Source organism: Melanotaenia boesemani, chromosome 8 (genome assembly GCF_017639745.1).
Source record: "Melanotaenia boesemani isolate fMelBoe1 chromosome 8, fMelBoe1.pri, whole genome shotgun sequence".
In the NCBI taxonomy this organism is placed as follows: domain Eukaryota; kingdom Metazoa; phylum Chordata; class Actinopteri; order Atheriniformes; family Melanotaeniidae; genus Melanotaenia; species Melanotaenia boesemani.
Window position 1 is genome coordinate 3,297,137 of NC_055689.1, and position 26,575 is coordinate 3,323,711.

The 26,575-nt window shown below is 43.5% G+C and overlaps 1 protein-coding gene across 1 annotated transcript; it reads right to left on the bottom strand.

The window, feature by feature from the left end:
• Positions 1 to 5,119: 5,119 nt before the first annotated feature.
• On the bottom strand, positions 5,120 to 25,862 carry xkr4 (XK related 4). Its single transcript, XM_041991613.1, has 4 exons — positions 25,120 to 25,862; positions 13,556 to 13,755; positions 12,880 to 13,234; positions 5,120 to 9,375 (listed from the first exon to the last, which is right to left on the bottom strand). Exons 1-4 carry the CDS (start codon positions 25,812 to 25,814, stop codon positions 8,775 to 8,777), a joined length of 1,851 nt encoding a protein of 616 aa, XP_041847547.1. The 5' UTR covers positions 25,815 to 25,862; the 3' UTR covers positions 5,120 to 8,774.
• Positions 25,863 to 26,575: the final 713 nt, after the last annotated feature.

Genomic DNA, 26,575 nt, shown 5'->3' on the forward strand with positions numbered 1-26,575 from the left:
AGCTTAAGAGGCGTAAAAGATGTGATGTCTCAGCAGGACCTGGAAAAACTAGTCCAGCTTCCATCTTTAGTCGGCTTGATTATTGTAACAGTGTTTTTACAGGTTCTACCTAAAACATCAGTCAGACACCTGCAGCTGATCCAGAACTCTGCTGCTCCAGTCCTCACTAAGACCAAGAAAGTGGACCACATCAGTCCAGCTCTGAGGTCTTTACACAGACCCAGTATGAACCTACCAGAATCCTCAGGTCATCTGGATCCAGTTTTTTTTATCAGTCCCAGAGTCAGAACCAGACATGGAGAAGCTGCATTCAGCTTCTATGCTCCACATGTCTGGAACAAACTCCCAGAAAGCCTCAGATCAGCTGAAACCCTCAGTTTATTTAAATCCAGGTTAAAGACCCACCTGTTCTCTGCTGCATGGAACTAGTTTTTATTTAGAGTCCAGATCTTGTGAGATTGTTTCACTAATATATATATTTTAATTTATATTAGTTTCAGTATAATAATGACTTAATGGTTAAGAGTCAGCATTCAGTGGATTTCTGTTAAAAATGAGGGCTGCAGGAGTGAGTGGTTATCTTTAGAAGGGCTGAGTAGCAGACAAAACAAGAAATACCAGTCATGCTGACACACTCACACCCATGAGCAGCGACCTTGGGACAGCTGCTTACACTCTAGTTGTGGGTGGTACATAGAGCATAAGAAATCACAGCACTAGGGAATAGAATCAGACTCTTACTGGTTTTCACAGCGCTTGCTTTGTGCTGAGTGGAGTCTCCAGATATATATCTGCAGGGAATTTCTCATGTAATCTCTTTGCTTCTAAATATATATCCTGAAATTTAAATTGGTCTTAAGTGGTTTTTCTCTATCAACGGACCAACAATCTGCATCTGGTTCTGTTAAGCTGGAATTTTTAAACTTGATTGTGTTTTAATACTGTCTTTCCCCACACTGGAACGTTATTTCTGGCATTTTATCTATGTTATCTTCGCTTTTTGTTTTTGTTTTTGTTTCTTTTATTCTCTTAATGTTTGTTTGTTTGTTTTAATACATTTGTTATTGCTCCCTACTGCAATGCTTTTAATGTTTTACGTAAAGCACTTTGAATAGCCTTGAAATGTGCTACACAAATAAATTTGCCTTGCCTCCTGATTCTCTGAGTCTTTTGATATTAACACTATAGATGGAAGGTTCTTGAAGATCTTTCCACAAGTTTTTGCCCTCAGTTTGTCTCAGGCTGGTGAACCTCTGTCCATCTTTCCATCTGAGAGACTCTGCCTCTCTGAAATGCTCCTTTTATACCCAGTCATGTTACTGACCTGTTACCAATTAATCTAATTAGTTGTCACATGGGAATAAAATAAGGCCTGATGAGAAATGGAAATCATTGAATTCTGATGTTATTTACATTTTACACGGAGACCCACCGTGTTTGGATTTGTGGTTTGTAACAAAACACGCATGCTGACACACGTGTTTTACCCATCACAGATACATAAATAATTATTCCCACTGTTGGATCAAAGTCTTTAAAACTGTCACATACGTCACATAATGACTGAAAGAGGAAATGAAGAAGCTGGAGACCAAAAAAATGACCACAGTGTACTTTATTAAATTAATTTTGGTAGTTTGTGTCTCATTAGGTTCAAATAAAAATTTACAAAAATCCCATATATACAAAATTTCATTTTGTTATTATTTTTCTGCTTATTTTTAAATTAAAATCTACTTTTTCCCCATTGATGCATTTTTATCACTTCAGACTTTCAGTACACAGTCCAACTTACTGAAAAGACCAGTATTTTTTGTCTTAACATTTGTATTTTTTTACACACCACATACACCACATTTATCTTTTTTGTCGGTAGAATATTCTCATAGTTAGAGCCATTGTGTGGCTTCAAACCTCTAAAGACACCCTTCACAGTCAGAACTTAAAAAAAAGAGGAATGTTCTTTTTTTTAACATTTACACTTTGCATACATTTATTTACAGTTATGCATTTCAGGTCACCATGTTTTCAACCGAGTCTGGACATAGATGTCTGTAAAGGATGATTCTGCAGGTGTGAGTCCACCCTCTCGTTCATCGGCTGGTTACTGTGCTGGCACTAAGGCTGAAAACACCGTCTCCACCATCCAAACCCAACGCAGTTATTTTGTCTGAACTGAAGCTACAAATTGGACAATCTGCGTCTCTCTCATGTTAAATTTCTACTTCCAGACAGAGGCTGCATACACTCACAAGTTCACAGCCTGTTCACAGAGGACACACACAATCCCAACATGACTGCTCGGTTGTCTCACAGATCCACCCACAGCTGATCTGTGGAAGGTTACTTAACCAACTAATAAGTCCTCTTAACTAAATGACAGAGAAAGTAATTCAGAGACGTTCGCATGTGACAGCTTTCTGATCTGTCTGTTGTGTTTCAGTTGTTAAAACCATTGGGCTCAAATGTGGGAAAGATTGTGCTCATGGCGGAAAGGAATCAGTGCTGAGGGTTACGGCTAGCATAGTTTAACTTCACTTAACAGCCCAATATTCCCAGTTCATGTGACCCACCCAAGACTCTCTGTTTCGTTCATTCGTGGTGACCAAAGATGTGTCTACCTTCCACCCACACGCTAGAAGAATGTTGTCTGTCTCATGAATCATGACCCACGTTTATCTTTGACACGGTTCTGTAAATGATCAGACCTGATCAGTATCGTTGCTTCACACTGAAACATTCCCAGTACAAGCACAGCAACCACTGGTCACACGTCACACACACACACACACCAACCAGAAGAACCAGTAAAGCCTGCTGTGCTTTGAGTCCAGCCTGAGGCAGTATCCTGCATGATGAAATAAATGACAAAAATAGACATTTACTCTCTTTAAGGCAAAAACAAAGAAAAATCACATAAAGCAGCTTTTTAAAAAGTTATGAGCAGAATGACGGTTTTTTCATGTTTCGTGTCCTGATCCTGCTGTAAGAAGAACATCCTCCACCCATCAGATCATGAGAACCAGAACACCTTACAGGGGTTCGGGTTCTGGTTCTGGATTGCTGGATAGCTCAGTTGGCAGGGCATCTGTCTCCCATGTGGGAGACCCAACTTCAGATCCCACAGGGGACCACTGTAACTCCAGTTGGGTCCTTAGGCAAGTGCCTCAAAACTGCTGCCCAACCACCTTCAGGTGTATGGCCTTTTGAAAAAAAAGCCTCTGCTAAATGATTGTAAAACAGAATAGGAGTTAAACCTCACAGGAAGATCTCCTGTTAGACCTTATAAGAAGATCTTCTGTAGGACCTTAGGGATAAGAAGTCCTGTTGGACCTCATAGAAGCTCTCCTGTGGTTGACGAGATATGATCTTGGCTCTGTAATCCAGTAATGTTTCTAAATGTAAAAAAGAATAAATGTTTCCTAAAATATTTACGACATCCACAAAGTAACTTTGTATAAGTATAAATAAAAAATGATGTCTTTGCAGTGTCTGTGTGTCTAGATTAGCTGCAACTTTAGAAACCAGTGATCAGTTTTTATTTTCCTTCTGTCTCAGTTCTGCTTCTGAAAACTACGGCTGATCTGATTTTTTGGATATTTCATTTAATTAAAGAAAACTGGAAAATTTTTCATTCAGATTTGTTTGCAGAAACTCGGTGTTGCGTATGAGAGAGTGGAGGATGCTCTGCTCACCAAACACACTGAGGTAGCTTCATGTTCAAGACAGCATGTAAATGTGTTGTTTCATGTGATGGCTGTGTGTAAACTCAAGTTCAAGCACCGAAAATAATCAGAAGATGGTTGATGTCTCCCTCATGTCAGGCTGCATTTACACAGAGGAGAAATCTGCTTTTAGTTAACGTCCAGTCAATAATCCTGATCAGAGCTGATTTATAAAACAATGTTCAGATTTAAAACGGTTCTGATCCAGATCTGGCAGATAAATCTCTGATGGTGAGGTAAGCTGAGAACAACCAAAGAGCTGAATAATCATTCAGAACCCAAGAAGCAAAGACTTTTAAGTGTGTAGTAGAAACATCAGGCTAACAAGAGTAAACCGATGACTTCAGAGAATATTTGGACCTGGTTTGATCTATGAACCTCTAGTTTTGTGTAAAGGCAGCCGTGGAAAGTCTGTGCCATTCTCTAACAGTTGTGTGCCATCCACAAAATGCTGCTTTCTTTTCAAAAACAAACAAAAACCTGCAGCTGTCATTTTCAGCAGCTATAAAACTAAACCACCAACAGGTCAGCTGGTAACTTGTAAGGCTGCTGTAACCTGAAGCAAAGAGTCAGCTATAAACTCCACTCACCAGATTCTTCACTTTTAAATCTTTAGCTCTGTTCCAGGCTGATTAAAATGGCATATTCTCAACACATTTTGCTGTGTAAAGTCAGTTCCTTTTAAAGCACCAAAATCTTAAGTAAAACACAATGAAATCAAACAGAATCAAACGAGCTGCAGTGAAAATGTCTGATATAGCTGTCCAGCTACAAACAGTAAGACACAGAATGACAACACTTATACAGACATTTACAGCTGTAGCAACAAAACATAAACAGAAAACTAGAAAACCCTAAAGTTCTCTTTCTAAGCTAAAAGAATAAGACACTTCAGCTCTTCCTTCTCAGAGATCCTTGTCCAAGGTCTGAATTAGTTAGACATTAAAAATTCATTATCCTAGACAAAAGTTTTACATTGAAACATTTCCCCAGGTTTCCAAACATCAAACACACAACTCTGACATACCAGGAACAAAACAGATCTTAATCTTTCTGTTGTGCTTCTTTCCTGTTTGACCCTCTGCTGTGCATTCACTGATATTTAGTCCTCATTGTGCTGAGAGTGCCTTGTTTTCTTTGTGTATTAGTGATCTCTGCTTTTACCTGCCTGGAGATGAGAATTAGCTTGTAGTTATAGTCTATATAGTCAAACTATAACATTATAATCTGACTATATAGACTATATAGTATAGTCTAACTACATATATATATATATATATATATATATATATATATTCCTTTATAGTTGGACCACTGTTATGTAGTCTTACTATAACTATATAGTCTGACTATACCTTTATAGTCGGAATACAGCTATGTAATCTGACTATAACTTTGGTATAGTTGGACTACAACTGGTATAGTCTTACTATAACTATATAGTCTTAATATACCTTTATAGTCAGACTACAGCTAAATAGTCTTGCTATAACTACATAGTCTATGACTATCTAGTTTGACAATAACTCTAGTTGGACTACAATTATATCTGACTTCATAGTCTGTGTAAAGCTATAGAGTTTGACTATAAATATATAGTCAGACTACAGCTATATAGTTTGACTAAACCTTTGTAGTTGGACTACAGCTTTATAGGCTGATTATAATTATATTGTCTGATTATACTTTTATAGTAAGACTACAACCATATAATCTGATTTTAACTATATATATAATCTGACTATAACTATACAGTCATGTTTATGTCAACTTTAGATCAATAATTAAAAGATTAATACATCTGGGAGACCAGATTCGCTCACTGACACACTGAAACTGTCCTTCACTCTTTAACTTACAGTTTTGATTCATTTGGACAGAACTCACCCTCACTTGGTGACCCAGACTATTTAATTGGTTTCAAAGTTTATTTGAATCAAGCTTAATGGGTTAGGAAAATGGGAAAATCCTGATTAACAGCTAATGTTAAACAAAATAAAAACCTGAGTAGTCAGAAACAAACATGGGAGTGTCTCCACATTTTATAGTGACTGCATTTGTTTGGGACAAAGTTTAGATTCAAACTGTAGACGGAAAGATTTGTTTTGTTGTTGTTGCAATGTAGTTAGTTCCACTGGATATATTTCTGTACAATCCCAGTTCCAGAGAAGTTGTGACACTGTTAATGTAAATTAAAAATAGAATGAATTGAATTCCCAAAAAGTTCCAGTCCCAACTTGTTGGAATTTTAGTTCGATGTTTTGGAAGTTTAGGATAAACAGGAAGCTGGCTGTGCTTTACCTGTGTTTTAATACTTATATGTAAAATAAGTATGAACACAAATGAAGGAAAAACTTTTACCCAGACAGAAAGTTCAGATCTTTGTGGTTTGGTTTTCCTGCAAGATTTCCTGTCTGTCCATTATAAGTTAGAATAAACCTGTTTTCCATTCTGTTCTTACAAATAGCTGTGGGTCAAAAATGAATATTGACTCATTATGAGGGTGTCTCCTTATGAACAAGAGTGTTTTCCATAAAAATAGTTTTAATGATTCCAAGATAAATCCTAGGTCTTGATCGTCTCTCCCCCTGACATAACCAAGGTAAACCTAGGGACTGTTTGTAAGTACCAAATTATATACAGTGAGTTTAAATTAATGAATTTATAGAATGTTTCTAATCTTAACAGACTGCATGTATTTGCAGCTGGTTTAACCACATATACACAAAACAGTATGTACAGTATGTCTGTGGAATTTCAGAAGCAGAGTGAGCAGAACTACTTGAGTTTGGATTTCTTTGAGCAGTTAGCTTTCTTTTTTAAAATGAAGGAGACCTGGAATTATAATAATAATAAAAAACATTCCTGCTTCATTTTAAATGATTTCTTCTGATTGAGGCTTTCTTCCATGGGAAAATGTAGAAAATGCAGACTCCCCACTGCAAGTCTCTGTACCTGTTCCATCTCTTGTTTCATTAGTAAGAAAATCTAAATATCTTCTGGACTTTGTTTTTTATATCTAAACTTTGCGTTTGTGAAATTTATCCTATGAACTCTGTTGAATAAAGTCATAAAATGTCTAAATGTGTGAAAGGAGGAAATAATTCCAGGAAATTCACATGTGCATGCTGATGATGTTTTCCTTTTTGCATTCCTGTTTGTCCTGCCTGATTATTGCTTTCCTCTATTTTGTTGCTATTGCAGGTATGTCCAAATACAGTGTATTGATATCAGCACAAAAACAGTCATCATTACAGGTCACATACACACACACCACCCTGACATGCTGTAAACAGTACACTAGGATTTCAGCAGTCTTGCACCATATCCTACCTCCTGTACAAGCCACGCTGGAGTATTTCCAGCTCTGAGAATTTATCTGACAGGAAGATTTCCTGCATGTAGCATTGTCCAGGTCTGTTTGTCTGTACGTTCTCCATGGTTCATGCGTGTTAAATTAATAAATGTGGTCTCTGCTTACAGTACTGTGGTTTTCTTTTGACTTGACTTGGGTTGAAATTATCTATTAGAGTAGATCACATTTAACAACTTTAGTTTTTTTTTATTCTTATTATTTATTTAATTAATTTTTTTCTGGATTAAAAGCTGACAATAAAATAGTCTGTGTTTCAGTAATTACTACAAAATGTGGTGTTTTGATAGTCCAGGAACAAGCTTTCATTGTCACTCTTGTTTCTGTATCTTATCTGGTGGATTTCAGCAACATGCAAACTCATGATGTGGGAGTGCTTCTCCAATAAAGCCAGACAAACATACACAAACACACACTGACACTAATCCTGACCCTGAATCTAAACCCTGACCCCAAAACCAAGTCTTACACATACAAATCCACTCAGTGCCAACAGGGACCGAACTGCTGTCCCCACATTTACAGAAGTCCCTGTTAGGTTGGTGTGCAGCCATGTGCTCGTCCACATCATGTAGAAAACATGTATACACACACACCACAAAAAGCACAGCATTATGAAGACATCAGTAGCTTCAACATTATCTGTAAAAATCTGCATCATGTTTAGCAGTTTAGTGGAGAACTGTACATCCTGGTTCTGAGATGGCGGCTGGTTGGAGTTTTTCCCTTTTCCTCATTCCAGTTTAGTGTGAAGTCCTCTCTCTCTCTCTTGCTCTCTTTCACTAACTCTCTTTCTCTCTTTTTCTTAATCTGCTACTAATGTTCATTGTTGCTCATTTGTTTGCTTTCTGCTCCTCATCCTCCACCGTAAACCATGGGTATGACTGCTCTGGCAGGTTCGTGAGGCTACTCTGCTGATAGCTGAGCTGCTGGAGGGATTTTTTTCTTGGCATTCTTTGTGTTTGACTTATTTCATTGTGGGGGAAATACCAATGGCTGATGTCTGATCAGCTTGTGACCCCTTCTGACTTGTCCCTTGTTTCCATCCAGGCAGGTTTTTTTATCCAGAGAAAACAAGTGATTATGGATGCTACGTAGACTGCTGTCTTCCTGTAGTTCACTTTCTTGATCGTCTTTTAGTGCAGATCAGAGAAATCCAAACAGAACCAGAGGCTTGTTCCTCAGATGCTATAGATGACATTTCCCATTAAAGATTTTTGGCACTAAGAGGATGGGAGTTGTCCTGTAAGTAGACACCTGCTGTGGGATCATGTCGTCATACTTCCAGACAGGAGTAAAGGCAGATATGACTGAACATTTCATGTCTGCTTCATTTTGGATTATTAGATCTTTTATCTTAAAATGATGCACAAGTTCCCTTCAAAACATTTAAACCTCTAAAGAGTGTCATCTTAATTCGCTGTTTTGTTTGTGGTTCATCTCAGAAAGAATTTCCCTGATGAGTGAAAGTAAAATAACAGTAAAGACCCAACAAACAATCCATCAACTGAACTTGTGCCAAATGGTTCCTTTAATCCCTTCTAAAAGTCCTGAATGCTCCCTGGCAAAAACCGATTCCAGGGAATAGAAAAAGGAAAAGGGGAAATTAAATAAAATGTCCTCTCTTTTGCTCTCTGTGTTGTAGCAGGATACCCCTCTGATGCTGCAGGGTGGGACTATAGCGTGGTTTCATATTCCAGCCTCTCCTGAACCAGAGTGTCGTCTTTATACTGCAGACGAGGAGGCGTCACTGAGCAGTCTATGGCAAGGATCGCTTTCCGTATACTGCGGTCGAGAACATGGCGCTCCCAGGCTGGGTAGCGGTTCCGACAAAGGTCAATTTTGATCACAGTCTCGTCCAGGCGAGGAGCACGCGATGATGGCGTGGATGGCACTGTGGGTCGGACCTGAAACACCGGCATGCAGCCATCCCGTTCAGAGTACTTCCCTATGTCACGCTCCAGGGTTGTGGTGGCACCTCGGTTGGAACGCAGCGAGTTGGTAGCGCCCTCAGAAGGTAGCGTGGAGAACTGAGCAGTGAGGTCCAGATCTAGTCCCTGGCCACTTAGTGAACGTCCGAAGCGAGGTCCGTTGGGATGGAAAAAAGCATAGTACATTAGCATGAAGACCACACCAGTGAGGAAACTGCTGAAGATGACACAGAGTGCCGGGACGGCAAAGGCGTCCGTGGTGTGAGGTGTTCGGTAAAGATACCACAATGCACTGAGAGCAGCATTCTCTACCAGGATGACCAGGTAGTAGATGAAGAGACGACACCTGCAGAAACAGATGAGGCATGATGAGGAGAAATGAGCAGATAGGCAGTGAAATGCTGATGCTGCATTCTGAATTTCAGATGAAAACTGGACTGTTAAATTTTGTCCCTCGGCAGTGACGCTGGATGAAAATGTTTTTCTGAGATTAGAAAGAAACCTACGGCCTATAATCTTGGACTATAGACTAGTAGCCCATCCATCATTTTTGCAGTGACACGTGTGTCTGTCATAAGTAATTCTGAAGAGAATCGGGTCATTTTTTGCTTGATACTGCTTTTTTCTTAACAATGTCAAGGAAATCTGGGAGGACATGCGTGGTTCTTGGATGTTCTAACAGCAGTGGAAAACTTCAGTTGTGGAAAAAAAAACTTAATGTAAAAAACACAGACCTTTAATTCATGTAGATTGCGTCTGTCTGAGAACTCTTGGTTTACATAGATTCCTTCAGCGAGGAGAAGACAGGGACGTTCGACAGAAGGGGGTCAAGAATATTAACAGAATGGATTTTATTACCAACAACAACAGCATGGTAAGCTTCGGTAAAAAGTTGTCAAACCAACACTAAAATCTGTGTTTCCATGTCGCTGTCAAGGTTAACATGGCACAAGGCATGTTTATTATACTAGTTTTTGCTAATAGACAAGGAGCTGCCCTGCTACTGAGAGTAAATTACTAATTTGGGAGATATTGTGAAATGTTACTAAGCATAGACCTGCCATGCAAGTAAAAAAAACACATTTGGACTTCTAAACTTACAGATTACTGTAAAAGCATTTGCATGATATGTTTTAGTGTTACACTTCAAATTAAGCAGTGATCATGTTGATGTTGGACCCTTAAATCAGACACGTTGGTCATTTTTTCTCCCAGCAGAGAAAAAAAACCTGTGTGTAATCATGTGTTTGTACGTTGCAAGTGGAAGGTCATGGTGATGGAAAACCAGAAGCAAAGATTCTAAGGGAGGGGGTGTTACGGCCCCCTGGCCTATTCTGGCCCATGTTATCGGAGCCAGAGATGCAAATCCCGCTGCGCTGGAGCAACATAAGGACTGGCTGTGGAATTGGCACCAGGACTCTCTCTTCTGTCCGGATTGGTCACCTACAGTTCAGGATCATATCAGCTGGGTCAAGCGGAAGGACTCCGTCCCCATAAAAGCCCGTGATCAGCAATACTCAGGGCGGCTGTGTACCGTTTGGCACACTGTTAGCCAGTTTGGGATTGCTCGGAGTGTTTAATACCCATTGTGGTTCAGTGGCTGTGTTTGCTGTAAAAGCTTTCTGAGGATTGGCTTTTGGTTTGGAGAAAAGTCGCCCTTGTTTACTTTTGGAGAAGCATTTGAGTTTTGTAAATATTTGGATAAGTAACATTTTCATTTTTGAGAAGCAGTGTTGAGTTGTGGTTTGTTTGTAATTAGTGCGACATCCTGGAGTTAGTTTAGTTGAAATTCTTTTGTTTGTATTTAGTATTTTGAAAGTTACCATAAATTGGACACCTTTTGTTATTGTTGTTTTGTTTGTTCATTGTTAATTGTAATGGTATCATTTTGAGAGGCTTGTTCCTCAGATGCTATAGATGACATTTCCCATTAAAGATTTTTGGCACTAGGAGGACGGGAGTTGTCCTGTAAGTAGACACCTGCTGTGGGATCATGTCGTCATACTTCCAGACAGGAGTAAAGGCAGATATGACTGAACATTTCATGTCTGCTTCACTTTGGATTATTAGATCTTTTATCTTAAAATGATGCACAAGTTCCCTTCAAAACATTTAAACCTCTAAATTAATTTAATCCCTTCTTATAGTCCTGAATGCTCCCTGGCGAAAACAGATTCCAGGGAATAGAAATGAAATAAAAGGAAAAGGGGAAATTAAATAAAATGTCCTCCCTCATTGTTAATTGTAATGGTATAATTTTGTTTGTAGGATCTTTTGAATTTTTTGTTAGCTGAACCAGTTTTGTTTTGGGTTTTTTTTTTGTTTGTTTTTGTTTGTTTTTTTGTTTGTTTGTTTGTTTTTTGGTTGTTGTTTATAGGAAGATCTTGTTTAATTTTGTTAATTGCAGAAAAAATATCTTTTATTTTATACCATTTGAGTTGACCCGGCCCAGTTTGTTACCAACCCTTCTGCCCTAGAGCTGAGCCTGATTTTAGGGTTCGAGCAGACTTTTTTCTCCTCTCTCTGCTCTGGTTATTGCACACAAAATGGCCATTGGATTTGTCTATACTGAATAAAATCAGTTTTCAACTATTTCTAACTATTTCGGATATTTCTCATATTTTTAGAGCTGCAACTCCAAGGCTGTTTTTAAGCCTTCTCTTTGTGTTCATTCTAAAACATTTCTGTAAAAATTTCTTTTTGCCTTTTTTGTATTAACAATGTCTGATTTTTCTGCCTCCTGTTCGAAGTGACATAACCAAAAAAATAAGTATATCTTCACAGCTACAAGGGATGTATGTAGGAATATGGTCTCAAAAGAAAGATGAGTCACATGAAATTACTACAGAAGTATCAAAATCAAGATAAATGATACTGTGAGTAAATTCACCTGGAATACAGTGGAAAATGATATCTCCTCCTAAAATAAAACCACGTTACCTTTTGTAAAAACCAGAGGATAGCAGCCCAGTTCATCTAGGAATTAGTACCGTAGTTCTAAGAGTAAGTAAAGTAGGTTTAGGAATGATTAAAGTAGTTCCTGAAATTAGTAAAAGGAGTCCTAGTAATGAGTAAAGTAGTCTTTGGAATTAGTAAAGTAGTTCTAGGAATCAGTAAATTAGTCCTAGCAATAAGAGTAAGTATAGTAGTCCTTGGAATTAGTAAAGTAGTCTTTGGAAATACTAAAGTAGTTCTAGGAATTAGTACTTGGCATAACAGTATTCCGAAACTACACAACACAATACCGATATGAAAAAAAACTAGGGTTGTCAAAATTAAAATGTTAAAGTAAAGTAATAAATGAATTATTTTATCATTGGGTGTCCAGAAAAAAAGATTTTAATTCTGACCCTATTTTAAAAATGTGAATTTGGCATCATCTCAGCGAGAGAAGCCGATTTTGGGCATGTAGGTGCCTTGTCACAGCTGTTCACAAAATCAACCCAAAACACTTCATCTTCTTTATTTATGACGATTCTGATTCTGGTTTTCAAGCATTACACCCAGAATGTGGCTGCAGGACGATCCATCATATACGTATCACACAATTAATCATTCAATCATTGCATCTGGCATTCAGGTCCACACTCCTTACCAGGGAACTGTAATGATATTTATCAGTACTCATATTGATACTTGGTATGTGCAAGTTCTCAAATATAAGTACTTGTACTCAGTTTGATAAATTGTGGTATCGGTGCATCCCTAACTATAATACTATATGTTATTGTAAATTGTGGGACAATAAAGTACTTCTAATTCTAATTTTATATCATTTTTAAATTTCGTCCTGCTGCAGTGTACATGCATACAAACAACAACAAATAAAAAAGGAACTAAGCATCTTTACCTTGTCCGTCCCTCTTTGACGTTAAACCAGGAAAAGATGTAGATTATGCCCACCACCATATCAAACACAATCTCCTCCCACTTGCTGATGCAGAAGTCCGTCTCACAGTGGACAATCCAGAAGGTCATGATACACCAGTGCAGGACGATGAAGATGCCGAAGTAGAGTTGGAACACAGATGCAAACAGTGCAAAGGTGATGACTCTGGCTGCTATAGTGAAGAAATGCCAGCAGAACTGAATGATGACTGCAAGATAGCTGATGGGCTTCTTGTCATCCCGAGACTCTCTCAAGGCCTTCTGGTAGGACGCCAAAGCCCAGGCTAGAGAGACCAGAGAGGCTGCTGCTGTCATACCTGCAACACACAAAAACACAGGTGTCAAGGCAAAAGATAACCATGGCCTGCACTAACAACTACAGCAAGTGCCAAGAACCACAGCACATATCAAGAACTACAGCTTGTACCAAGAACCACAGCCTGCAGATAACCTGGATAAAATGAAGTTGACTTGTAATATAGAGGTATTTAGGGTAAAATAATTAGCCACTAGTGAAATGACTGAGTTCAGGTTACAAACTGTGAGCTTCTCTATGACCACAAAGTGACAGCAGTGTGTGTGTGTGTGTGTGTGTGTGTGTGTGTGTGTGTGTGTGTGTGTGTGTGTGTGTTGGTTACCTTGCACTGTCTGGAGTTTGTGTGTTTGTATGATGATGCACAGCTGCAGCACCAGTTGGGGAGCACTCTCCAGAAAGGTTGCCAGTAGATGCAACATGCTAACATCTGCAAACTCATACACCATCCTCCAGTAGTACCTCCACCGCTCTGTTTCAGCGCTCTGACGGCTCCGTATTCCCAGGTAGATGGTACGAACATACCTGGAAGAAAGATGCAAAGAGATGATGCTTCAGCCTCCACTGGGAAAATTGACACATCCCGGCACAACACACTTTTTCTGGACTCTTTCTCACTTTTTTTTACTTTTTTCATTGTGGAATAAAACAAGGGGGGGGTAGTCCTCCTGGGAATGGTTCTTGGGGACCTGCGCCCACCCTGGATGGCCGATGCCCAGTGGGGTTGGCAGCTGCCAATCTTCGCCCGCCGGAACTTTTGCACTGTGGCTGTGGGGGTCTCTGGCTGGGACCTTTCTCTGGCACTGTCCTTTGGTCCGCCTGGGGTGTCCCCCACGGGCTATGGTGGGTGGGTTATGTTTGACGTGACTGTGTGGTGGTGAGTGCTTGTGGGTATGGCACAGGGGAGGGTGTGAGTGTGGGGTTATATAGGGGGGAAGATTGGAGTAGGTGGAGGGTGGGGGGAGGGGGTCAATGGCGCCCTGGTTCCCGGGGTGTGCGCCTGGAACATCGGGGTGTGTGCCAGGCTACGCCGGGTGGTTGTCTGGGGGGGCCTGGTCCTCCTAGGCATGGTGCGGGCCCTCTGCCTTTGGGGGTGGGGAGGCCGCCTTTGGGCTCCTGGGGCCCTGGGCCCTTCGCTTGGGCTGCCCGGGGTGGCCGGTCCCTGGCGGGGCTGATCTTTGCCCACTGGGACCTGTGCCCCAAGACCATGGGGGGCTCCTGCTGGGGCTCTCCTCTGCCGCCCTTCGGGTGGGGCTGGAGTCATCTTCCTGGTGGGGTAGCTTGGGTTGGTGCTCCGGGTCTGCTGCTGGGGGCCCGGCCTAGGCCCTGGTCTGCCTCTGGCCTCCGTAGAGACGTGGTCACATTTGCATGATCTCACTCACCACTCTTCATCACTGATCACTCCTTGTTTCTCATGCTCTGCATGCTGACACAGTCACTGAGTTGTCCAGTGGGTTTTTATACTAAGAGATAATTCTTCTTTTTATTTTTTCTGTGAGTTAGTATCTGGTCGCTGTTATGCTACTTTCATGTTATGTCTTTTTGATTTGGTTATTATTTAAAAACTCTTAATGACTAGCAGTTCTGTTTTTGTTTTTTGTTAATTTTTTGTAAAAGTTGTAGGAAATTTTCTGGTGTGTTCATGTACAGGTGTAACAGTTTGTTGTCTGGTGATGGTGTGGATTGAAGGGTCGTTTCCTTCTGTCTGTGATCTTTTTGTCTCCTTTCTTCTTTCTCTTTTGCTCTTTTTGCTATTTTCCATCTTCTTCTGTCCCCTCCGGTCAGGTCCAGCAAGATTACATAGATTCCATGATTCAAAGTAAATAAATAAATAAATGAATCAGATTATCAAGAGGAGCCTTACCCATAGGCCTCCCCTTGGCAGAGCAAATTTGTTCAGCATGATATAGCAACCAGATTATCATTTTGCTTGCTATGATGCTGGACAGTACAAGTTAAAATAAATAAATAAATAAATAGATAAATATTTAGATTATCAAGAGGAGCCTTATACCCATAAAGCTCCTCTCTGCAAAGCAAATTTGTTTGGCACAACACAGCAGCCGGGCCATCATTCTGCTGCTACAATGCTGGACTCTGTGGCTTGTTGATGGAAATATTAGGACAGAATGAGTCATTATTGATGTTACAGTTTGTAGTTAAAGCTACGAACAAACAACCTAGTGGTGGTTTTGATTGGAGGAGTTAAAAGATGTTGTAGTCTTAGTGGTGAAATAAAGTAGAAATAATAAGATGCACATTATGTAACTGCTGTAAAAATTAGGCTGAAGAAGAGTCATTCCCAGTATGATCCCCACAGATTTACACCAATGGGTTCATATTTCCAGTTCTCATAGCATTTTACAGGCAAATGAGCCTTTAACTCATTTCAATGTGCAACAGACCTGTGGTCTGAACTTCCAAGATAATGTGGTTGATAGTGGTTTGGAGAAGTATGTGTCAGAGTAGGAAAACAATGAGGAAGAAACCTCTGGTGAAGATGACTGATGAAGAGAAGCAAGCAGCAAAGCAGATATTTATGTAGAGAAAACATAGTTTTTTTTTTTGTTGGTCTTCACACAACAAGCCACACAAAGAGACTTCTTTCCTTCAAAGGACATCAGATAATTTCATGATGAAAATTTTATTTTTTAATGTTCTAAGTGAGCAATGTTGAACTAATGTTGATAATTAAGGGGTGGAGTTTACCTCAGCTGGTCATACATCTGCCTCTAGTACAAAAGTTAAAGCTCCTCCACAAGGCCCCACATCTCTGACCCTCTTTTCTGTTTCCAAGTGTGGTCTGCAGACAGCAGAGAGAAATGTCTGGAGGTCAAACTGACAGAAAGCTTTTGAAACTGAGAGTCTGATGTGGGAACGGAGCAGACAGACTAAACCCAAACCAAACCAGGAAACAGGTTTACAGACTGGAGAGCTTCAGTCTCAATATTTTCTCATCATGTGTCATTTCTTTCACCCTCTTCTAAATGATTTGGACCTGGGATGTCCAGTCCAGGTCCCGGTACACACAGGTCTCTCTCTCTCTCTCTCTCTCTCTCTCTTTCTCTCTCACTCTCTCTCTCACCTCCATCTCTATGAAACATCACCAAATCATTTAGCAGCTGGCTAATGAGTTGTGAAATGATGCTCCGGTAAGAAAACTGAAAATGAAATCTGGACATGGAGGCTGCAGAGTGTTCCAGGACAGATGTTCCTGACATGGCTCTACTGTAGGTCTAAACAGTTTGCAGCCAATCAGCGGCTGTTCTGACACTGTACCTGAAGGTGGCCTAGGCTAGACTGTTTTACTTAGATCAGCTTACTAAAAGATCAGAGAGGTATTCCATGAAGCAGGATTAAGGGAAAGTCTTGCTTATTTTGATAAGTCTGGCTCATGAAAGTGAGAGTTCTGTTTCATCAATGTGGCTTAAATGAGTACCAGCTGAGTTACCACGGTAACTAGTTCTGGTCCGGACCAGGATGACTGTCCAGCTGAGTTACCACGGTAACTAGTTCTGGTGAACCAGTCTGGTCCGGGCCCGGATGGCTGTCCAGCTGAGTTACCACGGTAACTAGTTCTGGTGAACCAGTTTGGTCCGGACCAGGATGACTGTCCAGCTGAGTTACCACGGTAACTAGTTCTGGTCCGGACCAGGATGACTGTCCAGCTGAGTTACCACGGTAACTAGTTCTGGTCCGGACCAGGATGACTGTCCAGCTGAGTTACCATGGTAACTAGTTCTGGTGAACCAGTTTGGTCCGGACCAGGATGACTGTCCAGCTGAGTTAGCTGTGTTGAGCCAAAAAATGTGGAACAGGCTGGATGTCAGAATTGCTCAGTCTACCTCTGCTTTTAAATCCTTACTTAAAACACACTTTTTGCCTTGGCTTTTGAATCCTAGTCAAGATGATCAATTATAGTAGGTATTTTATCTCACTTTGAAGTAACTTAATCTATTTGTGTGTATTTTTTAAAGTATGGTTGTACAGTATTTATTCTGGAGTATTTTATTGTTGTGCTGTGCAGCACTTTGTGTGACAGTAGTCTTGTAAACGTGCTTGTAAACGTACAAATTAGCACATATAATAATGCTTAAATTGGCAATAAATACATTAAAAACTGCAAGAATACAAAAAAAAGAGTCTGCAGCCCAAAGATGTTGCTCGGGTAGTGCAGCTCATCCAGGGTGGCACATGTCTCGTTCCATTCGCCATCGCTGCTTCGCACCACAGACTGTCCTTCAGACCGTTCTCAAGAACAACTGGAGGAGTATTTGACAACTAATCAGGTTAACTGGCAACAGGTCAGTAACATGAGGCAGAGTCTGTCAGATAGAAAGATGGACAGAGGTTCACCAGTCTGAGACCAACTGGATCTAGAAGTTGTGGAATGCTTTTAGAAAAATATTCTTCAATGTAAAATTGTGAAGACTTTGAAGATCCACCATCTACAGTGTTGATTATCGTCCAAAGATTCAGGGAATCAGGAGGAATCTCTGTGTGCATGGGTGTATCACCAACACCTGCATTAAAAGCAGACATGATTCTCTACTGGAAACCACTGCATGGACTCAAGAAAACTTCCAGAAACCACTGTCTGTGAACACAGTTCACTCTGAAACCCACAAATGCAGGTTAAAGTTTCATCATGCAAAGAAGAAGCCAGATGTGAACAGGATGCAGAATCAGCACCGTATTTTTTGGACCAAAGCTCATTTGAGTGGAAACTGGATGGCATTGTGAACAAGTTGAAAGCATGGACGGCGTGTCCTGCAGACTAAAGAGGAGAGGGAGCATCCAGCTTGTTATCAGTGGACAGGTCAAAAGCTGCATCTCTGATGGGATGGGGCTGCATTAGTACCTATGGTGTGGGCAGCTTCCAAGCACAATTCGAAGTCTGCAGACCCTGAATTGGGACACACAGGGCCGGACTGGGAAACTTTTTCAGGCCAAGAGTCATTCATGCATCAGGCCACCCTGGTCTTGACCACACACGCATGTTCACACACCCACACCTAAATGCATGGGCACAAACAAAACACATGCATGTGCGCGCGCGCACACACACACACACACACACACACACACACGTTTTTGGTTGATTCAAAACGAATAAAATAATAATGTAGACAAGACAATCTCTATTTCTTTTTTAGATTGAAACAACAACTTAACAAATTATAATAACAAAAATAAACTGCTGTAAATATATGACTTTGTCCCCTGGTGTAACCTATGTCTTATTTATCTTCATTTCAAGGCAAGGGCTACACAGGCTACATATTTACACTGTGAAGCCTGAAAGTGTACAGCCTCAAGGACCCTTGGGTCCTTGGACCTCATACTGTGTTTAAAAGAGTATTTTGTATCAAAGTTTTGTGTGTTTTTTTTAAATAACTTACTTGTAGACGCATCTTTTTTTTTTAATGGTATGGGGAGCCTGAATAAGTCTGTGACTTTCAGGCATTTCGCCGCATCATCCTCCAGCGCCTTTCTTTTTCTCTCTCTCTCCCTCTCGGCGCCGCCTTTCCTTTTTCCTCGTTGGGAGGAGTCCATCCCGTCGTTTGCTAGCAGTAGCTACACCCCCACACCGTAGCACCAGACACACGTCTCATCCCTCGACACGCGCTGTCTGTGTGGTTGCTACGGACTATTAGGGCGGGTGTTAATTGTAATAAACCAATCGTCTTGCCCTCCTTACATTCTACTGGCCTGAGTGGCCTCTGATTGGCCTGTCTCCTGGGCGGGAAGAGAAAGAAAAAGAAAAAAAAAAAAAAAAAAAAGAGACGCAGGTCAGCAGGCCAATCCTAGACCGGCGCTCCGGGAATACTCCCGGTTCTCCCTATGGCCAGTCCGGGCCTGGGGACACAGCTAAAGTGTCTTTAAGGGAAGACCTTGCAGGTTTCAGCAAGACGATGCTGAACCACATCCTGCATCCATCACAGCAGCATGGCTTCACAGGAGAAGAGTCCGGCTGCTGAACTGGCCTGCCTGCAGTCCAGACCTTTCACCAATACACAACATCTGGAGCATCATGGAAGCAGAAATCCAGCAACCAAGGTCCAGGACTGTAGAGCAGCTAGAATCCTGCATCAGACCAGAATGGGACAACATTCCCCTCCTAAAACTCCAGCAACTGGTCTCCTCACTTCCCAGAAGTTTACAGACATGTTAGAAGAAGAGGAGATGCTACACCATGCTGAACACCACCCTGGAACTACTTTTTACACCGTGCCGAACATCACCCTGGAACTACTTTTTACACCGTGCCGAACATCACCCTGGAACTACTTTTTACACCGTGCCGAACATCACCCTGGAACTACTTTTTACACCGTGCCGAACATCACCCTGGAACTACTTTTTACACCGTGCCGAACACCACCCTGGAACTACTTTTTACACCGTGCCGAACACCACCCTGGAACTACTTTTTACACCGTGCCGAACACCACCCTGGAACTACTTTTTACACCGTGCCGAACATCACCCTGGAACTACTTTTTACACCGTGCCGAACACCACCCTGGAACTACTTTTTACACCGTGCCGAACATCACCCTGGAACTACTTTTTACACCGTGCTGAACACCACCCTGGAACTACTTTTTACACCGTGCTGAACATCACCCTGGAACTACTTTTTACTCCATGCTGAACATCACCCTGGAACTACTTTTTACACTGTGCTGAACATCACAGTGGAACTACTTTTTACACTGTGCTGAACATCACAGTGGAACTACTTTTTACACTGTGCTGAACACCACCCTGGAACTACTTTTTACACCGTGCTGAACACCACCCTGGAACTACTTTTTACTCCATGCTGAACATCACCCTGGAACTACTTTTTACACCGTGCTGAACACCACCCTGGAACTACTTTTTACTCCATCCTGAACATCACCCTGGAACTACTTTTTGCAGACACGTTGCTGCCATCAGATTCACTCTGCAAGACCACTGAATGAGGAGCATGATGAAGACCAAAAAGGTCTCTAAACATCACATTGACAAAGGGCGCCCTGGCTGGGTGTTGGGGGCGGGGGCCTGGGGTTCCCTTCCTTCGCCTCGCCCCCCTCCCACTCAGAAAGAGGAAAGTGGCCCCTTGGGCTGGTGGCTGGCCCCTGGGGGGGTTCGTGGCGTGCCTGGGTTGGGGTGCCTGCTCTGGGCCTGTGACGCCCTTCGGGGCCGGCGGGGGACGGGGGCGCCCTAAGCCACTGGCGGGTCGTCTTCCAGGGGGGAGGCTTACCCCCCTCTGGACCTACATCTCCTGACCCCTCCCCTCCCCACTCTTCACTACATACACAGGTAGGGCCGTGGGGGGTGTGCTTGTTGCGCTGGGCGGGGCAGGGGGGGTCATCATAGTGGCCCCGTTGCTTCGCCGAGCGGCAGCATGCCTCCCAGCTTTTAATTCCACTTAGTCACTGAGCACAAATAACATTTGCAACATACAAACACGTTTTGGGGGGTGGAACATGCGAGGTCAGGTGGGTGGGACTGCTCAGGTGGCCCCACCCCCTCCTCAATGCAGTTACTGCCCCCCAATTTTAACCCTCTTTTTTTAATTGCAAACAGCACATAATATATTCCCTCACTAGTGGGGGAGGGAGGGGCGATGGGGTCTTCAAGCGCCCCTGTCTCCATGGATGGCCCGGGGGCGGGGTGGGCCGGGTGGCCTGTCGCGTTGGCCCGGGGCGTGGGCGGGCTGTCCCGGGGGGTTTGGCTGCTGGCCCTGGGGGGAAGGTGCTGTTTTGGGGGGTGGGGAGTGGGGGACTGGGGCGGGGTGGGGGGGGTGGGGGCCTGGCTCGTGTCTCCTCGCCTCCTGGCTGGGGCTGTCCCCCCGCGGCGTGGGGTGGCGGGAGGATGGTGGTGGGGGGATGGTGTTTGTTTGTGTGTGTGTGTGTATGTGGGGGGGGGGGGGGGGGAGTGGTGTGTGTGTGGGGGGATGGGTGGTGGAGGGATGGTGTGTGTGTGTGGGAGGGTGGGGTGTGTGGAGGTGGATGTGTGGTGTGTGGGAGGGGGGGTGGTGTGGGTGTGGGAGGATGAATGGTGGAGGGATGATGTATGTGGGGGAGGATGGGGTATGTGTGGGAGAATGTATGGTGCAGGGAGGGGGAGTGTGTGGGAGGATGGATGGTGGAAGAATGGTGTGTGTGCAGGAGGATGGATGGTGTATGGGAGGGAGGATGGTGTGTGTGTGGGGGAGTGGTGTATGTTTGGGAGAGTGGGTGATGGAGGGGTGGTGTGTGTGTGTGTGGGAGGATGGGGTACGTGAAGGTGGATGTTTGGTGTAGGAGAGGGAGGACGGTGTATGTGTAGGAGAATGATGTATGTGTGGGAGGATGGGTAGTGGAAGGATGGTGTGTGTGTGTGTGTGTGGGAGGTGTGAAGGTGGAGGATGGTGTATGTGTGGGAGGATGAGTGGTGGAGGGATGATGTGTGTGTGGGAGGATGGGGTAGGTGTGGGAGAGTGTATGGTGGAAGGATGGTGAGTGTGTGGGAGGATGGATGGTGGAAGGATGGTGTGTGTGTGGAAGGATGGATGGTGGAAGGATGGTGTGTGTGTGTGGGAGGACAGAGTATGTAAGGGTTGGATGGTGTATGTGTGGGAGGATGAATGGAGGAGTGGAAGGAGAGTGTGTGTGTTTGTGTGTGTTGGTCTGGGGGGGGGGGGCAGGACTGGTTCTCGGGGTGTGCGGCTGGGCGCTGGGGTGTGGGGCTGGCCTCTGGCGGTGGCCGTCTGGGCGGGCCGGGTCCCCCCGGGTGGCGTGCTGGCCCTTGGCCTGTGGGGGTGGGGGGTGTCCCTGCGCTCCTGGGCCCGGGCCCTCTGCCCCGTCTGTCCCGGGCGGCCGGTGCCCGGGGGGGGTCGGGGACTGCTGGCCTCGGCCTGCCGGGGCCGGTGCCCTGTGTCCGCGGGGCGGCTCCTGCTGGGGTCTCCTGCTGCTGCCTTCCTGGGCGGGCGAGTGGTCGTCTCTGTGGACCGGTCGGGATCTGTAGCCTACGGGGGGGCTGGTGGCCTGGGTCTCGGGACCGCTGGCCTGACTCTGGCCTCTGTTCAAGTGAGGGTGGCATCTGCATGATCACTCTGCATGGTCACTCCTTCCTGAACGTCTCCACACAGTCTTTGCGTCGCCATGTGGCCGAGTTCTCCAGCATATCCACACAGGTTTCTCTGCGCGTGTTCTTGAATACAGCAGTTTCACTTATATCTATTATCATATTTTTTTTTCTTTTTTTTTATTATTTCTGTTCTTATTATTATTACTCTTACTCTTATTATTATTACTACTACTATTATTATTATTACTATTATTGTGATTATTATTATTGTTACTATTATCAACTAGTTGTGTAATGACCTACTGGCCAGGATGATCTTAGCTATATATGTTGCAAGTAGTATGGATTACATGGTTTTCTGTATAATGTTTTAAGTCCCCACCCGCACTCCCCACACCCTTTCTGTCCCTCTCTCTCCCCTCCCTCTTCTCTCTACTTTCTTTTCTATCTCTCTCTCTCTCTGTCCCCTCCGGTCGAGTCCAGCATTAAGAGTCTGATTTAATAAAGTTTTCATGTCATCAAGAGGGACTTTATACATGTAGTATAAATCCCTGCTTGATAGAGTAAAATTGCCCAGCACCAGACAGCAGCCAGACAATCATTCTGTTTGCAACGATGCTGGACAAGAAAATTTAAAAAAAAAAAAAAAAAAAAAAAAAAAAAAGACAAAGGTATATCCATCCATCTATCATCCATCCACCCATATGGCAGATTCGTCTGTGTACAGAGACCAGAACTGGATCAGTCTCCAGACTCCAGGATGGTGTGCACTTCCTTTTTCATCCTGAGTGAGCCTGACTGTCAAACCATTCATAAGTGTTTCTAGAAAAATCTATTTATTTACTTCACTGCTCGAACTTCCAGGTTCGCTGACATGTTTGTAGACTACGGGGATTTTCTCACATTAAGTCCAGTCTGATATGAGAACAGGGTGAAATTGAATTCTGGTTTAAAATCGCCAGTTCCCCCCATCAGTGTCTCAGGCCTGTCACCATGGTTTGGTTAAAATGGACAGACCTGCTATAAATAGCATCAGCTGTGCATGACGTCCTGAGTAAGGCTGAGCTGATGACAGCACAGTGTTTAGGCTCATTTATGTCATTTGCTGGGTCCTTATCTAACTTACAGATGATTATTTTGGAGGCTATTGGATTTATAGAACTGAGACCACTGATTAAAACACAGGTTGTTTCTCTCAGAGGGTTTTAGGGTCAGGTCTGAGCAGAGTCATGGGGGTGTATTTAGTTTGTTAACAGACCTTTAAATGAGTTAACAGTGAGCTGTATGAAAAACAACATTCAGTTATCCATCAGTCGCTCTGCAGTCCAGAGGTCAACATCGATCAGATAAATATTTCTTTATTGAGTTGTAGGAAAATTATTTCTGTTATTTATCCTTTAAAAGTCCACCAGCACCCTGAGCACTATCGGTAATATCATCAACAGTTTATCAGGAACAATAGTGTGCATCTCTGTGGGGTAAACACAGAATGATAGACAGCTTATCCTTTAGGTCAGGGGTCTGCAACCTTCACAATCCACAGAGCCATTTTTGTCCAAAGCCCAGCTAAATAAAACTCATTTAGAGTGGCATATTTCATTTTTGATAAATGTCTACTAAATGAAATGTGTTTGATTTCTATTATTAGGATTTAAAATAAAAAAGCATAAAACAAAACAAGGATATATAAACATTTTATTCTATGAAATGTAGATATTTACAGAAAATTATGTAAAAAACAACAAAAAAAAAGCTCATAGTTTCCAACCTAACAACAAGAAAAATAGATCTAAAAAAATATTACTGGTACGTTTAGTGTCATGATGTTGTGGAAATTCCACCCAAGTATTCCATTAAGAAACTGAAAAAAAATGCTAAAACCTGCATTTGTTATAAAATAAGTTTGTTCTTTACATTTTAATTAAGAGTCATTGTGGAAGGTCCAAGGTCCAGAGCCGCAGGTTGCAGACCACTGCTTTAGGTGATCTGTGGAGGTTTCCCAGGCATGAGACGCTTCTCATCAAACTTTCCACCAATCAGAGAGCTTAAATTGACACTAACGTCCAATCAGGAGCAGCCAAAGATCAACCAGTGAGCAGAAAGTTCTATGTGTGTGTGAAAAGAAGAAAAATAATGCTCCTCTATGGCTGGAATGAAGCCAAGAAGACGTTTCTGATGCACGGTGGCGCCACAAAGCAGCTGAGCTGGAGTTGGTTTAGTGAGGATAGCAGGTAAATAGTAACAGGAATAACTGGAAATGAGGAAAAAGTGGAAACATGGAAATAGTTTCTGTGTGTTTCTTTCAATGCCAATATTTTCTCCTGAATGTCAAGACTTGAGAGAATCTGTTTTCTTTTTGTTGTTGTTGTTGTTTTCCCCCCCCATTTTCATATGCCACCCTTGTCTGTCCCCCTCATCAATATTCTCTAGACCCGCCCCTGGAAGATTTCAGTCTTGTGCACGAGCTTACAAACTGACCAAGACTGAGACAAGGGAGAAGCACCATTTTAAAGGCTAAATTATTGTCATCCCCACCTCTGTGTGCGAACAATATTACCTGTAATTTGATGGTTGTGTCCAGGCTGGGAGCACGTGAAGTTACTTGTGTTTATTCTGATCAGGTTAAAATGTGTGCGTGTTGAGGCTGCAGAGATTAAGCAGCCTAAAGATGGCAGCGGGTCGCCACGCTTAGGGAACTGGCATCATCTCCAGGCCACCATGGTGCAGGAGCATGAGCCGAGCTCATTCATTCATTAACTCCACTCACACATCCACACACAGCCTCCAGTCAGCCATCAGGCCTCCATCCAGTCCCCGTCCTACCTCCATATCTGACCCAGCTGCAGGATGTGGATCACCGACTGGCTGAACCAGATGCAGAAGGAGTAGTACGGCGAGCGCTTCCTGCTCCTCGCGCCCAGCACTGCGCTCGCGGTGCTGTTAGAGGTGGTGTTCTTGCTGGCGGTCGACGCCTGTCTCTGCGGCGTGGCCGGGTGGTGCTGAGCCGTGACATCTCCATGTGAGGCCGAGCCGCTCAGCAGCTTGTTCCCGTCCGTGTGGGAGCAGTCCACGCTGGACTCGGCTCCGTCCTCGGTACCGAAGTCATGGACGAACCATCTGAAGCTGAACAGCTGGACCGAGAAGGAGCCCAGCACCACGAAGAAAAGCGTCAGGCCGAACCACCAGTAGTCGCGGTGAAGGTAGTAGTCCACCGAGAGCCACACGTCGGTGCCCACGTCGGCCAGATACACGGCCACTGCGGCAATGATCCACAGGCAGTCCCACACCGTGTACTTTTGCTGCTCCTTGCCCAGCCGGAGGCACGTCGAGCCAGAGCCTCCGCCGCCGCAGCACCGCGATTCCCCGTTAACGAAGTCCCCGTCCCCGGTGCAGGCGGAGTCGTGCTGTTCGCCCGGGTGGAGCCCCTGTACCGAGCCGGAGTGCTCCGAGTTCTGCAGCGGGGTGAAGGCCACGTCGCTCTTCTTAATCTTCAGCACTCCATCAGACTTAGCCGCCATGATTGTGATCTAGAAATCTTCCAGCAGAATTTTCCTCCGTGTCTTTAACCCCTGTTTCTGTCCGTCGACACCCTTCTGCGCGTGCCTCCTCCTCCTCCTCCTCCTCTCTGGACAGGACTAGCTCCTCCACATCGCCGTCTGCTCATAACACACGATGAAGGTAGGAACAAGGACTGATCGTAGCCCAAAGCTCGCGCCGATATTTTGCTCCATGTCACCTTTGGAACGATGATTAGCTCACACCCAGGCTTCAGGGAGGATTACCGGCTTCCTCTCATCCATCATCTTCCTTCTCTGTCGCTCCGAGCGGTCCTGATGCTGAGGCTGGTGTTTGGAGGGTGAGGAGGAAGGCTGCAACCATCTGCGTCTTCTATGGCTCACACTACAAACCATGACATCATCCTCTTCCTCCCCAGTCTGGCTGATAACCCCCTCCTCCCCCTCCTCTCTCTCTTTCGCCGTCTTCCTCTCTGTTTGCAAACCGTTTGACCTCCGATCAGCTCAGAGTAAAAGCTCTCCTTCAGATCTCACATAGAGGACAGAAAATGTGATTCTCACTCAGATTCCAGCACGTGGACCAGGATTTCTAGATCCTGAAGGACCGTGCTGGACCGGACTGGTTTCAGCACCACAGCCAGCTCCTACTCCTTCTCTGATCATCACATCAATGAAAACACTCACTGGTGTTGGCATTTATTTTTATTTATTTTCAACATGTAAAAAATATATTATTCAATTACAAAATCAAGGTATGTATAGTT